At 29.7% G+C, this 17,617-nt stretch overlaps 1 protein-coding gene across 1 annotated transcript; it reads right to left on the reverse strand.

Annotated features, from left to right (window-relative positions):
* Positions 1 to 14,577: 14,577 nt before the first annotated feature.
* LOC7487037 (serine/threonine-protein kinase UCNL) lies at positions 14,578 to 16,225 on the reverse strand. The gene has a single exon (XM_002297748.4). The coding sequence runs from the start codon at positions 16,174 to 16,176 to the stop codon at positions 14,866 to 14,868; it is 1,311 nt and encodes a 436-aa protein (XP_002297784.4). The 5' UTR covers positions 16,177 to 16,225; the 3' UTR covers positions 14,578 to 14,865.
* Positions 16,226 to 17,617: the final 1,392 nt, after the last annotated feature.

The following is a 17,617-nucleotide window of genomic DNA, read 5'->3' on the forward strand; positions in this document are numbered from 1 at the left end:
TTGTCCTTTCAATTTCTTAGTCCATGATTATTATTATATTTGCATGTTTGATTTTACTATCAAATGAAGGTATAGAAGCATGAATTGATCTTCCATGTCGTTTATCCAATTTATACAATCTTGTCATTATTATAACCGTAATAATGATAATGATAATAGTAATATGCTATACAATTTAGTATAAATTTAATTTAATTTTTAAAAAGATTTAAAATAATATCTTTTAATTTTTTAAAAAATATTATTTCAGATTAACTTGATAAAAGCAAATATTCCTGAATCTTACACTTGTTCGACCAGGAATCAAAGTTCAATAACTACCACACAAACTGCTTTCCATTGAATCCAAGTGATGTCAATTCTTATATTTTAAATAAAGTCGAAGATGATAATAATTCCCTAAATTTATTCTACCAGTTCATATGATGGTTTTATGATGTGTGTTTATTGAATAGGGAAAAAAAAAAGACAGAATGAAAGAAAGAAAAGGTGACACCAGCTATATTTATATTTTTTCATAACTCAATTTTTTTAAAAAAATAATCAAGAAAGAATATTAATAAGATTTAGTTAGTGTGGTTAAAAAAATAATAACCTAACTAACAAAAATTATTAATTCTGAGCATTAGACCATTTTAGTACATAATCTCAAGTACTTCTAGCTATATTAATACCTTTATAAATAAAATTTTAAAATCTAACTCGAAATCATTTAACTAAACAATGAAAAATTAAACTATAAACTTTATGGTAATCATTATTAGCAACAACAAAAACTATTTTTTTAATAAATAATCGAAATAAACCATAGAATATCACAACAAAGCCTATCAATGCATGTGTGTTCAACTAGTAAAACAATTGAGATTAAAAACCGATATCTCTATCAATTTGTCCATGATTGTGTTTTTTTGCCTGGTAATGCAAGCGACCAATATTAAAAATAATTGCGGTAGCTTTCTTCGATAGGGCCCATTATGATTAATAGAAATTGTGAAGAGGAAAGAAAGGAAAATCAATGGATAATATAAACCAGCTATCAGCTATTTATTTCTAGAATCTTTTGGTTCAATCTATCCAAAGGGCCAATTACGCCTCCTTGCAAGTTGCAGAAGAGATTGAAATGATGGAGAGTATAATTTCATGTGATGTAAAGTAAGATAGCACATTATGATTCAACACTTCCCAGCAAAATTCAAACTGCTTCTTAATTGCTGAAAGCATGTCTCTTTGCTTCTCTCCCAGCAATTCCCTCTCGTATTTATTGCAAACGCAACTGAAACGTAAAAAATCAAAATTATTCAAAAATATATATATATTTAAAAGGGTATTGATTTGATGTTTTTTATGTAAAAAATATTTTAAAGTTAACGTGTTTAAAAATTTATAATTTTTTAAATCAATATTGAAAGAAATATATATGTACTTAAGATTATCTAAAAAAATGATTTTAATTATCGTAACAGATGAACAAAATTACTCTTGTCATGAAATAAAAAATATATCTAGAAAAACTGTGCGGTGATAATTGTTTCTGCGACTGCTAAGAATAACTTCTTGTCACACAAAGCTCTCTTGTGGTGGGGCATTTGTATTAAATATCCCTCTTCGATCTCCATTGCTGAAAAGAAATCTCTCACGGTTGGCTGTTGCTGCCGCCAACTACCTATGCCGGAGAGTTGGACAAGTTGCAGAACAACGTCTCATCTCAACTGACAGCAGGCGGCGGGACAAGAAACTTGGGAGCCCCTACGACATTTCATTATTTCCTGTGTTCACTTCAGGTTTTCATTATTTGTTCAAGTTCGAATTATTGAGATTTTCTTGTATGAATGAATTAATCACTGTTTGGAAACGTTATCCAAATTATAATTTTTTTTATGTATTTAACATTAGTTTAATATGCTGATTTTAAAAATAATTTTTTAAAAAATAAAAAATTATTATTTTAATATATTTTAATACAAAATATATTTTAAAAAATAATCATAATTATTTTTTTCTAGATAGATGATGACAGTATGAATTAAAATAATTTGCTTAAACTTGAAATTATCCTTTTATCTTACTACGACATACAAACATATATTATTGATGAAAAGAAAGCTAAATTCATTGAATGTGGAGATTCTATAATGTTTAAAATTGAATTTGTCAATTGAGTTTTTATCTTATTACGAACGATTCATTCAATCAATCAATCAATCTTAACTTTTAACTTTTATATATATATAATTTTGCACGATTAATCATATTCTCAAAGGAGTTCTAGATTTCAGAAATTAATAATCTTCGCTATTTCTATTTCATTTATTATTTAGATTGTTTTTGTTTTTATTTTTTATTTGATGTGAATTCAATCTTTTATAACAAAAAACATAAGAATATATAAAAGTAATAAATTCACGCTTTTATGTTATTTATTTTTAATAGTAAATAGTAAGCACAACAACAAAAACAAACATGAAGGCAGTACTGACATGGGAAGATATTTGTTGCTTTCCGTTGTTTTCATAATTTTTTTTAAAAAGGTTGTTTTCAACATTCCCAAAGAATTTGGGATATTTAATAGTTTTAATTTGGACAGATTTTTTTATTTATTTTAAATCAAGCATCTTATGATTAAAAATAATAATCATGGCATGCTTCCTAGAGGCGAGGTACTTGGACATCAATAAAATACACTCATAATTCTAATTAACGTATTTTAAATTCTTTTTTTCTTTATCCTCTAGCTGACAAAGCCTTATCTCTAAGTAGCCAACTATGAAGTTAACTTCAGCATAAAAATAAATGTTAAAAAATTTAAACATGTTTTATTAAAGAAACAATAACAAGATAAAAATAAATTTATTTCAGTGTTATTTTAAAATAAACTTTTACACTTTCAAAATAAAAAGGACATGTCTCTTTTGTTATTAATATCTCCATCTTTTCTGACTTGATACATATTAATGTCAACAAATTGTTCAGCATATGTATTGATTAAAAATAACAAGGTAGTAACATCTGTGGTTCTTAATGTTAAGCAGCCATTTTGTGTGGTAAAACACTGTACATGTATTATGGATATAGATTTATGTAAATATAAAGTGTTTGTATTATAAACGATATTGATAATCTAAGGGATGTTGTTTGTGCTGTTTTTTTAGTAAATAAATATTATTAGATACATTGTTTTTTCTATTTTTTATGTTAAAAATTATTAGACCTGGCTGAACAACCGAATATTTTTATTTTTTGTTGTTCTTTTAGATTTTTTTCTTTTCTTTAATTTTTTTTTCATACCAAAAAAAATAAATTGATGAGATTTTTTTTATATTATATAAAAGTTGGGTGATGATAATTTTTTTTTATTTAAGATTAAGTTGGATTGAATTTCTTTTCTTTTAGCGTTGAGTCCTGCTATCACCAAGATTTAATAGCGTTGAATCCTGCTACTTAGCTAGATCTAGTAATTTTCAAATTTTTTAATTGTTAGATCTAATAGCATTGAGTCTGATATATTACCGCTAGATCTAAATCACTTAATATATTTTTTATAATTTTTTATATTTTTTAAAAAATTATTATTAACCGCAGAGCGAGCGTAGGTACTAAACATTAATTTCAGGTGGACCTGTGCTGATAATTAATTATTGAGGTCAGATGATGAAGTACACTTTGCATAAATATGAAAACCCCAAGGGGAGTAAAGAGAGCAAGAAATCCCTTCTACGAAAAGGAGAAGGGAAAGTCTAAGAAGAAGAGCAACGACAACTCCTTTTCAGTCTCTCTCAAGTGCCTTGCGGCTCTCACGCTCAGAGATGCAGCAAGGCCTCTGTATTCTTGGCTTCTTGCTTGCTGTGTGTTTCTTTCTGGATAGGGATGGACAAAATATATATATATATATATATATATATATATATATATATATATATATATATATATATATATAGCGGTGATTCCGATTGACATGTCGGGCACTAGTATCAATCAATTACATACAGATCGATGGAAAGTGATGCTTGAGTCAGTAGGTGAGATGTAAGCATCAATGGATATGGAGAAATTGTTGTGGTGTGGGGTGGTGCTTAAGTCAAGCAACGAGGCAGCAGGAGGAGTGCAGAAATGTCAAAAGTAGCATCTAGGTTAGGTAGTTACATGTCCATTTCTTTTACATTATCATTATACTAATTTACACCCATCGTATTCATGTCCGGGAAGGGTTTTTAAAGCTTGATGATAATTATTTTTTAAAATGTTAATGTTTTTAGAAAAATATATTGAAATAATTTTTTTTAATTATTAGAATTAGACTTTCATTGTATTTTGGGACTCAATTTTATTACGGTTATATACTTATTTTTCTTGAATTCGGATTCATTACTTCATTTTCTAAGAAAGAATTTCTGCCAATTTTCTTTTCTTTTTTATTTATTTTGGTTGAGGATATTCAAGATTTCAATGAACTTGCTAGTTAAGGCCTGCTTATTTTTTTCAGTTAGAGAGTGTTTTTTAAAAAAATAAATTTTTTACATTTTTATATTATTTTAATATATTGATGTTGAAAGTAAATTTTAAAAATTAAAAAATATATTATTTTAATATATTTTAAAATAAAAAATATTTTAAAAAATAATTACCAAGAACAGAAATATAAGTTAAAAATAAATTTATCTCCTTTGGATTATAGATGGGTTTGAAATATGTGTGGCCCAACTAAAGAGATGTATAGTAGTTACAAGTTCGGACAAGCCACAGTGATTGTCCACGTAAGATTGAGAGTCCTTAAACCCAACCAACCAGCATTTTAGGCAATCCTTTTATTTTAGCTTAAATCCAATAGGCCCCTATTTTTCCCCCCAACCAATTTGGATTTGATGCCCATATCCCGTTACTGGGCCAGCTATCCATTTCAAATCTGAGACCTTTTTTTAATGAGAATTTCTGTTTCTTTCAAAAAAAACAAAATACCCTTAAAAGTATGATATCTCAAAAATTTAGGATTAAACCAAAGTTATTAATCCCGGTTTTAAATTTTGATCATGATCAGTCAAAATTGATATTATTTTAGTTTTATTAAAAAAAAGTTTTGATTGAGCCAACTGATTGAATCGAATGAGTTATACTAAGTTAATTTTTATTTGATTTAATTTAAAATATTCTCATTTGATTTTATTTAAAATGTGATTTAAGTTAGGATGGTTGGATAAATAAATAACCGGTTTTATTCATTAAGTGAGGTTGGATTTAATAACAATAATTTCAACTAAAAAATAACTTATTATATTCCTGAAAAATATAAAAAAAAATGTGTATTTAAAATTACTCTGGACTAAATTAATCATTAATTAATTCAATTTTTTTTTTGTTTTATCATCAAAGAATGGCAATTGAGGAGGTGATTTTGTTAAACGAGGAGATTGGACACACCCAACTTTTTCAAGAGTCCAAATCCGATCAATTGATCTATATATGTGATTTTATTATTGATAATCAAAATTACATAATGGGCTATCATGGCTGCAACAACAGCTAAAATCATCGATACATATGCTATCATCACCCCGGCCATAGCTTTCTGCATTTCTCAGCAATGCAAGGCATCTTCTGGATTCTGACTGGCACAGTGTCTGTTCAGAATCTGCACTTGTTTTGGCAACAAATGTAATTAGAATATATTTATTTAGGATGATTACGTGATCAGACAAGAAGTTTAGAGTACTCTGAAAATCTAATTCTTTGAATTCAAGTTTGTTATCCTCGCCTACTTAGAATCGATAAGCTCGAAGTGTTATACAATATTTACTTGTATTCTTTTAAAATTCAATATTTAAAAATATAAATGAATGAAATTTTTCAACAACTATTTTAATTTACTATATGTTAGATTTTAAGATATAATTTATATTATGTTTAGGATGATTTATCGACTTAAATTTTTATGAAATAAAATAAAATTATTTATATAATTTTCTAAAATAAACTACATTTAGTTTCCTTGACTTTTTATGTTTATGTTTGTCAGGTAATAAAGTATATATATTGTTTTTTCTCAATGCTTTAACGGAATTGAAGTTATAAAATTCAATTTGTCTCATTACCCAGTCTAAATCCCATATCATAGTCTAAATTTATCAACTCAAATTAATCTAAAAATAATATTATTTTAAGATTTTACTATGTTTTTAGATATATGGATATAGAAAGAAAGGGTTGTATAGTCCTCAAGGGGCGTAGCGTTATGGCAAAGGGCTTCAAATCTGCACAGAAGGTCTGTTGATCTTTAGAAAATAAATTTAGGACCTGACTAATTAAGCTATACCTTTCAAAATTACCTAGACATGATTTTAGGTTGACTCTTCTAACCAAGTTGAGTTTAATATTAACTACAAAAATCAACCATGCTCACCATTCTTCTCGGGTACTGTTTTTTTCTGCATTTGCACTAGGGTCCTGTTATTCTAAAAAATACGTACTGTGTTCAATAGTTTCATGTACTCAATTACATTTCCGTTGGTGGTCAATTTCCGTGTTAGGATATCGCAACATATTTCTCCATTGGATCCTTATTTAACTGGAAATAATTGTCTACTCATAGAATGGTCCTATGATCTTGCATGTCTGGAGTTAAAAACAAGTAATTATGAGTTTCAACGAGAAGATATTCAGCTGAAGTTGCCGGTTTCAAGATTCAACTTCATAAATATGATGTATTCAACCATAAATTAAGTCGCATAATCGGCCATTAGACCTACTTTCTACCTCTAAAAAAGGTAACTTATTGACCATAGTAGAAATCAATTTAACCTCCAAGAAGTTTGCAAAAAAGGTGTCACCAAGTTTGGTCCGAAGACATGAACATAGTATTTTAGCTATCTTGACTCGTTTGATGATTGTCTAGAGGCTGTCAAGTGGTTATTTCAATTACTCTAATAATATCATCTCAAGTTTGAATTAATTGAATTTTTCTTTATCCATCAGAATTTAGTGTTGCAAGTAAAGGTTGATTCAAGAATACTTTAATCATCAAAATTGAAGGAAAAAACTAATTTAATTAAAAGGTAGCTAGTGATAGAATCTTAAACCAACAATATATATGAAAAGGCAACGTAATATGTTCATTGTCACCGATTGTGATGCTTGTTGAACATCATATAGGAAAACAAAAGGCCTCGTACCAACGAAATATATATATATTTTTTTGTAGTATCAAAGTTCAAAAAATAAAACATAAATTGAGATTACATTAATATCATTGAGCACTACCCAAAATGGGATTCATTTCACTACATTTTGTACTTGCTCCAAAAATTATCTCTTCTTTGTTTCGTTCGCAAACAACAGGAAATCAATTCACCCACGTTCATGATAGTTGCATTGACTTCATCTATGTTGGAAATAATATTAATGACTTAATTTTCCAATATTGAAGTTAATAATTTCAATCAGGGGCGGAGGAGCATAGAAGACTGAGGTGGGCTGTAGCCCAGGTAGAAAAATAAATCTTAAAAAAATGTAATATCCCATTTTATAAGTATAGCCTTTTTATTTATCTTTTTTCAAATCCATATATGTAAATATTCCCTCTGCATTATTTCTTATTAGCCTCGTACCTTTTCATTGGGCTTCTTAGCCTTTGGCATCCTATTAATTTCTCTTCTTACTCGTTGAATAAATCTCTAGGATTTTATTTTCGGAGAAAAGAACTCATTTTATATATATCCCAATTTATATGTATTTGATTGATAGAAAAACACGAAAAAAATTAATTTTTTTAAAAATAAAATTAAAAAAATTATGTTTGGGAGTGTGGTTGCGGTTGCTTTTTAAAGTGTTTTTTCGTGCTGAAATATATCAAAATGATGTTTTTTTATTTTTTAAAAATTATTTTTGAAATCAACGCATCAAAACGATCTAAAACATACCAAAAAATTTAATTTTTAGCAAAAAAAAATGAATTTTGGGGGATCACGGTTTGCACTGCGTTCCCAAACGCTCTTTACTCTTTAGCCCCATCTCATAGCAACAAATAAATACTCAATCAACTATGAGGAGTGTAGTCTAATTGGTCAGGCTCTAGGTTTGTTCTCTGAAGATCACTAGTTCGAATCTCACAAACCTCAAGACTACTAAAGGTTTATATAGTCGTTAACTTCAGGACCCGTGGGATTAGTCGGGGTACACGTGAGCTGACCCGGATATCCACGTTAATAAAAATAAATAAATAAATACTCAATCGAACTTCATGATATTTCACGCACTTACCACATCTTTTGCCACCTGCTTAACTCCCATTGGTATGGAGTATGGTTTCTTAGCTCATCCTTCGATTTATAATGCGAAAATTTTCATGCATCATTAGTGAAGTGATGAAAAACAAAATGACTGAAACCATAGCGTCTATTCAATGATGGATATTAAAAAATAATTTATGTTTATTTGTTCGTAGCCCAGGATAAAAAAAATTCCTAGCTCCACCAGTGATTTCAATATATAATTGTTTTTATTAACTTTGTTTTATATATATATTGCTTCGTTTAATTTGTTTTTAAGATTTGGGAGATGGAATTTAAACCATGAAGGGTTATATCATTATGTAACTCAAGATTCATTAAACATTCCATGGGAAAAAAAAAAAAAAACCTTCAAGTGCCTCATGTATATAAACTCGCAATCTAATATATATAGTTTATTTTATTTATTTTTTTCATTAAGAAAGTTTATAAGATACCTTGAGACCATTAAAATAATAATATCAACTAATTGATTACTTAATGTCCACTTAATCTAATTTAGTTATAGATAGCATCGATTAATTGTTTTCATAATCATCTTAATACTCCTAATTAACTTCTATGCCTAAACTAAAGCATATATATAAACGGGAGACTTTCACAAACAATTGCCTTAACTATATGTTTAATATTAGGTGTGCAAAGTTATACTCGTCGAAGTGGTCCTGTCTGCACTTGTGGGATTTAAAGAAAAAACCCATATGCATTAAAGAGTTTGGAAGGGAAATTAACATTTAACTCAACTTCCAGGCAGGACCCAGCATGCATGCACCAAATATCTATACGAACATTTAGCCTTATAATAAAGTTTTATGCTCTTACAACCGACCATAAAAGGTCGCGAGCCCTAACTTTGAAAAGGAAATCCCATTAATTACCTAACTTAGAAATCATTTTAAAGGGAAATGGAAGTTGAGAATTTGCTTGAAGTAAATTACATTCAAACCAAACATATTATAATATCACAAAAGGGTCCTAGAGATCCCATTCATCGAAGCAAAATGTTGGTTTTGACTCCCTTTATAGCACCTTAAAAAAATGTAAAGGGATCACAGCAATTAAGATCCTATTCTTCATTGGTAAACGTAGTAACTAAGTTGAACAACATCGAAGTAAAATCAACCAAATGGCTAGCTGACATAGAAAAGAGGGTTCCCATTTAATCATGGTCAAATTAAATTAATGAAGGGGGATCGACAAACTCATTCTCAAAGTCTCCATGCTTCTTGTTTACATGAGATGATCATGATATATACTTCTTGGGTTAGATTAGATGAAGCTTGAGAACTTTGACATCATCTATATTTCCTTTCATAGTTTGTATCCATCAAGGTTTCGACACAATGGACTGAATATGGCTCAAAATTCAAAAGCATGTCGATATAGCCTTACAATATAATGCCAAGTTCCATGTATATCATCCTCTCAACATTGCACGTGCCCTAAATGTTGATAAATTTTCTTGAAGTGGCAGAATATGTTACAAGAGATGAGAACAGAATAACCCCACCCCAAATTTCCACAGGGCACGAATATTTATTGGGATATATAGATAATGTTGTAACATAAACTTTTTATTTTTCTGTAAATGACAATTCAATTTTTCAAGAATTATCTTCTAAATGACTATCTTCTCATTAATGCACTCAATAAATAATAAAAAAAAAAACTGAAGTGACCTTATGTTTATCAAGAAGGGGAATGCAAGGGCCGCCCGTCTCTGCAACTTCTCTCCGTATCCATCATGGCATGTATATCAAGTTGTGTTGATGCGTGCAGGGCCAATAATGCTGATTGATCAACAAGCAGATGACAAAGGGTCAATTTGGTTTCTACTATAAGTGAACCTAAAGTCACATTTGCTAGAAAACAATTGTCAAATTGAGCATTAAATCCGCCGACAAATGGAATAAATTTAGACCATTTTAGTGCCTACTGGGGAACCAATTCCAAATTATAGTGATCTAAGCACCTGATGCCATCTACTAGTGGTCTACCAAGTAAAAAAAATGTTCTATCGTATTAGACCAAGTCATTGTTTCTACTGAGTTCTATATGATTCCAGGAGTACTGAAATTGAACATATTTTTTTGGTGCATGAGGATGATCATAGACTCGTATTGTAGTTGTTTGCAGCTGGAGAATTAATAGTGGGATTATAGTATTAAAAAATCATCTCAATCAAAAAAATCATCTTATAAATTTGTATTTTATGTTTAATTTTTATTAAATAGAATGAGAATGATAAAATTCAAACTCATGACTATTTGATCAATAAAACTCTAATACCATATCAAAAAATTATCTTAATTCAATAATTTAAACTATTAGATAAAACTTAATATATCTTACATATATTTGAGGTGATTTTATCTTCACAAAGACAAAGAAAATTGAGAAAATTGATTTTTTAATGTTTCCTTCCTTAATGTTCCTTTTTCTTTTTTCACGTTAATTATAAGATCTTAAAAGGGAATATTCATATCAACATGAAGGAGAATGAATTCTAAAATCTTCTTTTTAGATAATTTTGAAAAATACACCCTCACATTGGAGAATAAATTATTAAATCTCCTCAACAATGTAATTAGCGGATGATAAAGTTCTTGTCTATTTGAGGACTGTTTTGCATAATTATTTATAATTTTTTAGAATCAAAGTATACTTGATGTTTGTACGTGAGAAAACTATGTTATAAGTACCTTATAGTTATATTTCACGAGGATATTACATGTTTTTTTTTAGAAAAAAAAAATACTAATTTCATTATTCAAAATATATAAAGTATAAATATATATACCACTATTTTTATACTAAATCCATCCAAATAAAGTATAACGTATTGTTTGAAAAAAATAATTGGCAATACAAGTGGTGTATAATAATTAATATTCCAAACAATAACTGGTATATTTAATTATTTTGGACACAAAGAAATTAAATCCTCTGAAGATTTTAAATCTAAATTATCTATTTAGAAGTTGAATACATCTTACATGCACATAAATAACAAATTAATTAATCTTGTTGATGAAATATCAACTTTCTCTATCAAACTAAAAACAACAATAAAATCTTTATTCAAAAAGAGAAAAATATTGACGAGTAAACAGAACAAATAATCAAATATACAACCATATAAAGCAATTAAAGTTAACAAAAGAATATGGAGTCAAGTTTTGTAACTTTAGGTCTTTGAACAACTTTGCCTATAAAGGATGCCATACAGTACTCTAAAGCTCGTTAACTTTTTTGTGTTTTTTCCTTTCACGGCTGACCCCTATATTATTCAAAAATCATGCTAATCCACCCTATTTGTTCCTTAAATTTCATCTATCCCCTCCCAATTTATCATTGCTGTCCAAAATTAGAAAAATCTTCTTATTATTGACACGAAAACAAATTAAAAGATGTCAACTAAATAGGTTATAAAACAAATTAATGATTTTTCTTAGGGCTTTTTCATACCAAGAACACTGAACAAGTCATTTATTAAAATTCTTGCACACTTGGCATTTTTCTATAACTATAAGAGATATGTGTTAGCTTCTTCTTTTTCGAGTCTAAGATTGAGGGGAGCCTGTAATCATTACCATGGACGCCAAACCTTAGAAGTCAGGAATTGTGTGATAAAGTTAAAGGCAAATCAAGCAATGGCCCTCCAGCAAACCCCGTAATCTAAGAACATTTGTCTGGTAATCATATGATCATGCTTAACTTTCTATATTGAAATTAGTAAACTCACTGGAAAATAATTAGCCTTTTTACAAAATGCTCATCTACCAACAAGCAATCTGTGGTTAATTAAGAAAGTTCCTATATATAGGTATTAAGAAATACCAGAGAGAGCTTACCAATATATATATTTTTTTGGATTCAAACTCATTGAATAGTACTTAGGGTACACGTATATAAAGCTCGTTTATTTTTGTTGTGTAATGTGGTGCAATTTGTGTTTAATTACTCCAATTATACTGAAAATTTTCTCTCAAAACACTAATTAAAAAAAAGCTATAACCTATAAATTTTTTAAAATCTATCTTTTTAAACCATAACTATAAAAATATCATAATCTCAAACACACTAAAAATTCATTTGTTTACGTGTTTGTCCTCATTTCAAACTCGATCGAAGTAAAAAGTATTGAAAATAATGCTTTTGATTTTAATATATAATTTATATCATTCTTCATCATACCCCCTCGAATAAAAACCATTTAACCTTGAAACTTGCACAGATTCATATTATTTTGTATTTAATTTTTTATCAAATAAATAAGAGATGGTGAGATTCAAACTTATAACCGCTCGATAATCAAAGCTCTGATACCATGTCAAATAATAATTCAACTAAAAAATTTAAACCGTTAAATAAAATTTTAAAATATAATTTATATTATTTAAAAAAAAAAACATGTATATACAAACGGATTGTAAATAGATCTCATCACTTATGAAAGAGTGAACATAGATTTCATGCTTGACAAGGCTTATCCTTGCCGTACAGACAATATGCGTGGATGAAACGTTGCCTGGGCGGGCTATCCGGTCTTCTTCGAGGCAAATTTATCTCACGGGTGAGCCAAGCCTACCTCCACTGACTTTTCAGACAAATCTTACAAATAATATTAATTGCACCCATATCGTTGAGGTCGCTCTTATGAAGAAGATATTTCGATATTGATGTCTTTTTTAAATTTGTGCAAACTCATTATCTCTACGATCATGTGTTACCTAAGTTAATTTTTATATGAATGAAATCCATTTTTCCAGTTCATTAGAAACAAGGACACACACACTTACTTTTTTTAGTGTTTTTTTTTTTGTTATAATTTGTTTTTTAAATTATTTTTCGTTTAAAAAATATCAAATTAATATTTTTAAAAAAATTTAGATGATTTTAATGTTCTAATACCAAAAATAAAATAAAAATCTAAGAAAATATATTTATGTCTAAAAAATATCATTCATCACAAAATAAAACACATGCATGTATGTAATTAACCAATATGGTCAATATTTTCGTACAATGAAATCAACATGATGAAGCCTAATTATACATCCTATATTTATCAAAGATGGTGTTTTAATTAAGAATCATGAAGTAGTAGAATAATTAGTGATTAAATATAAGATCTTCGCACGTGAACATGAAAGAATATATATATGTAAGCTTGAGCTTCTAATTAATATTTGCATCACAAAGGAACTACAATGTTTCATCGATCATTTCACACCACTCTTCACGGAACAAACAGTAGCGTTATTGTCATCTTTCGGTAAACAAAATGATTTCAATTTAAAAATTCATGACCCCACTGATCACCAATTAATCCTTCTCATTAATTACCACTGTAATTATAGAACTAAAGCCATCAACAACCACCAGCTAAAATCATCAAACTAATAAAAGGTGAGCATTGAGTATAATTTAGTTTCTAAATACTTCTTTTAATATTCATTAAAAAAACTCAAGTACTTTTGTTCAAAGTTATTAATTCTCCGTGTTTGAGATTGCGGTTTAAAATAAAATCAGTTAAAATTTAATTTTTTTTGAATTATTTGAATATGTTGATGTTAAAAATAATTTATTTTTTAAAAAAATTATTTTAATATATTTTTAAATGAAAAGTACTTTAAAAAACTAACGCTACCACACTCTCAAACTTAATCTAAAATGTGTCATTTTCATATTTTTTTTTAAGTTAAAATAACATTTGAGCTTTTTTTTAAAGACCAAATCAAGTTTTGATTGAGTCGATTTAATCATAAATCAATAAGATTTTATCAAGTTAATTTTTATCTTTTTTAATTTGAAATCAGAACGATGTTGAATTTAATAACAATAATCTTTTCCTTTATTTCAGAAAAATATTATATTGCTAGCTATATCAATTATTTGTTTCAACTACAAACACTCGTAAATAGACTAGATCTAATGAAGTTAATTTTTATTTAATTTAATTTAAAATCAAAACTATGTTAATGATCTTTTCCTTTATTTTAGGAAAATATTATATCGGTACCATAAATTTCTATGCAAGAAATGCAAGATTTTGTTTTCTTTTTAAAGAAGGGAGAAAACAAGCATAATTTTGTCCAAAAGCAATCCCCGCCCTTCGCAGTGCCTCCAATATTAGGTGTAACTAGCCACCAAATTTCCTCTTTTTTTTTTTTTTTTCTTGGATAGCAATCAAAGACCTATAAATTGTGTCTATCTTCCTCTATTTTATTTTTTAATAAAATATTATATTGTTGGACTAAATTAATTCTCATTATTTCACATATTAATACTCAACTAAACAGATATATAACTTCATAATTAAAAAATATAAACAAGTGTATAAAAATATTGTTTCTCAAAATATTAACAAATAAACTAAAACAGATATCCTATAATTTTTCCACTCATAATCCTTAAAATTTTTATAATAATCTATATATATATATATTTATAGCTTGTAACAGCTAATCTTCATCTTCACTACGACTAGTGTTTTTCAATTTCTAACCCATTTATTTTATGTACATAAAAAAGAAAATGAACTGTGCTAAATCTTTCACGTGCCACCTGCCACACGTGTGGGTCAGAATTCTGACAATTTCATGTAATAATCCGAAGACGGTGACGGAGGCATTGACGGAGGTGGCGCCCTTAAATCTTTAAAATACTCCCTTATATCCACCCCAGCTGCCGTTGCCCTCTCCGTTAACTCCCCGTCGTCTCTCGACGGAATAAACGGCGGTCTTAGGACTTCCGTTAATAGGTCCCACCTTACACCCTTAAAAAACACATGCTCCTTAATCTCACAAGCTCCACGTTGATACCCCAACCTTTGTGTGGGGTCCTTCTCTAACAGCCGTTCAATCAAGTCTGTTAACTCGTTTCGTTTCCCGATAAACTCCGGCTTCTTGGCCAATACGTTTCGAAACGTTTCCTTCCGGTTCTTCCCTACAAAAGGCGTCGTCCCGTATAACATCTCGAAGCTCAAAATTCCAAGAGCCCACCAATCAACAGCGAACTCGTGCCCATCTCCTCTTACAACCTCCGGCGAGACATATTCCTCTGTGCCCACGAACGAGTTGGACCGTTCTCCATTGTTGAAGCTTAGTTTTCTCCGACTCACCGGGCTAACTCGTGCAGATTTTGCCTTCTTTAGCCCGTTCTTTTTGTGTTGAACATCATTAACAAACCACCACCTCGTCAAGTTCCTTATATGATGTTGTTGCTGCTTCTTTTGAGGTTCCTGTTCAATTTCGCTGACGGTGATTAAATTATTGCAGCTCGCGGCGGCGTTAGGGACAAGATTTCTTACCGTTTTTCTCGTTAACGTACGAGAAAGATCAAAGTCTGTAAGAGTAACGTGACCGGAATGTTGTATCAAAATGTTCTCAGGCTTTAGGTCTCTGTAAACAATGCCCATTTGGTGGAGGTGATCAAGAGCACAAACGATTTCAGCTAAGTAAAAACGGATTACAGCAGGGGAGAAAACATGGTCGTTTTGGCGGTGGCGGAGGACGTTGAGGTCACCACCGGGACAAAAGGGGACAGACCAAGCGAGGAATTCTTGGGTTTCTATGGAGGAAATGAGGTTGGGGAGAAATGGGTGGGTTGTTTTTGGGGTGGATAATTGGTTCAAGACTTGGATCTCCCACCGTGCACGGCGTTCGGCGTCGAATTTGGTATGGAGGGTGGATTTCTCGACTACTTTGAGGGCAAATCGGTTCTTGGCTGTGGAGTCAGTTTCTTGGTTGTGTACAAGGAAGACTGTCCCCATGGCTCCTTTGCCGAGGACTTTGATGGCTCTAATGCTGTCAAAGTCTAAATCTTTCTGGTGTTGCTGGTCTTGTGGTGGTGGAGGAGGTGGTGGTCTTGGGAAGGGTGGTGGGAGCTCCATTTTTAGAGAGAGAAAAAGAGAGGGAGAGAGGATTTTGAGGGTGGAAAGGAGAGCTGGATTTTGGGTTTTATAGTTAGTTTTTTTTTGTTTTTATATATTTTGGTTTTGGCTTTTTTTTTTTTTTGTCTTCGAAGTGATGGTGATTCATGAGGGTAAATTTACTGTTTTGTACACCCCGGCATTGGATTAACTCATGGTTCCAAGTCCTAATTTGAAAGGTACGCGTTATTAGCCGGTTTAACTTCCATTAATTTTTTTTTATTATTAAAAACAATGTTTTGTTATTTTTTTAATTTTTTTAATATATTGGTCAGCTTGGTTCGATATCAAGCAAATCATTAAAAATTTAATCCAATCAACTAGATGTTATTAGATTAATATTTTATACAATTCAATTAAAAACTTAATCTCAATTAAATTTTAGATTATGAGTTCCGCGATCAGTGTATCAACAATGGATTAACTACAGGCTAATTTAGGAAAGCAAAACAAGTATGGATTTATTGGGTTTTGCAGCTTCTGTGCTATCTTTATAGCTGGCATTCTCTTTGCCATGTAAGGGTTTTGGACCAATAGAATTGGAGCTTACTTGGATGGGAATTGTTGCCTTAGTGGTAGAATTTCTTAATTCAATGAATTTGAAGAAATTAAGATTAATTGACCCTCAAACCAACATATATTCCTTTTATATTCAATTTAGAAACTTGCAAGTTTGTGCATAAATCTCACAGCTTATAATAGCTTGTACACTTTGTGTTTTATTTTTTATTTTATTTTTTTTGGATAAAGAAGGATTGTTTAAGGAACAAGTTTGTGCATATATAATCACAATTGGACAAGTTATTGTAGAAGCACAATATTGAGCAATTTATAGGATAAGTATTATAATGTTTCATTTTTAATTTACCCTCATGAAAATGAAAAAAAATAGAATTTCAACTAATAAAATTATGATCGACTTGCTATGTAAATATTGTTTTTATTTTACATATATATTAAAGAGAGATTTGTGGGATATATCCCACGAGGAACAATTATCAAAATCTTATTGCAATATTACAACCTCTCAAATAGCTAGGCTAACTAGCTAGCTAGGAAGTAAACCGACCAAGTTAGGTTGTGACATTGTCCTAAAAGTGTCCTTGTTGCTTGTACTATCGTGAGAAAAATGTATCATTTAAACAATGGATTATTGGCAATGCTTCATGGGAGGCATGTGTTCTTAAGTGTAATGAGTTGTTGATTAAAGTTTGAGTCTTTATTTTCCTAATTAAAAGCAAAAATATATATAGCAAGGGAAACGAGAGGCACTCGTGCAAGGAGTGAAGAGAGGATGCAATGCTAATTAATTGCATATAGAGCCAAACGAGAGAGAGACAAGAAAAGGTTTTCTTTTCAAGGTTTTTCACATGGTGGCTTCCATAATCTAAGGGAAGAATGT

The sequence above is a fragment of the Populus trichocarpa genome, chromosome 1 (genome assembly GCF_000002775.5).
Source record: "Populus trichocarpa isolate Nisqually-1 chromosome 1, P.trichocarpa_v4.1, whole genome shotgun sequence".
Taxonomy (NCBI): domain Eukaryota; kingdom Viridiplantae; phylum Streptophyta; class Magnoliopsida; order Malpighiales; family Salicaceae; genus Populus; species Populus trichocarpa.

Excerpts from the sequence above, each read along its gene's own strand:
- LOC7487037 (XM_002297748.4), bottom strand. The coding sequence starts at position 16,176 with ATGGAGCTCCCACCACCCTTCCCAAGACCACCACCTCCTCCACCACCA.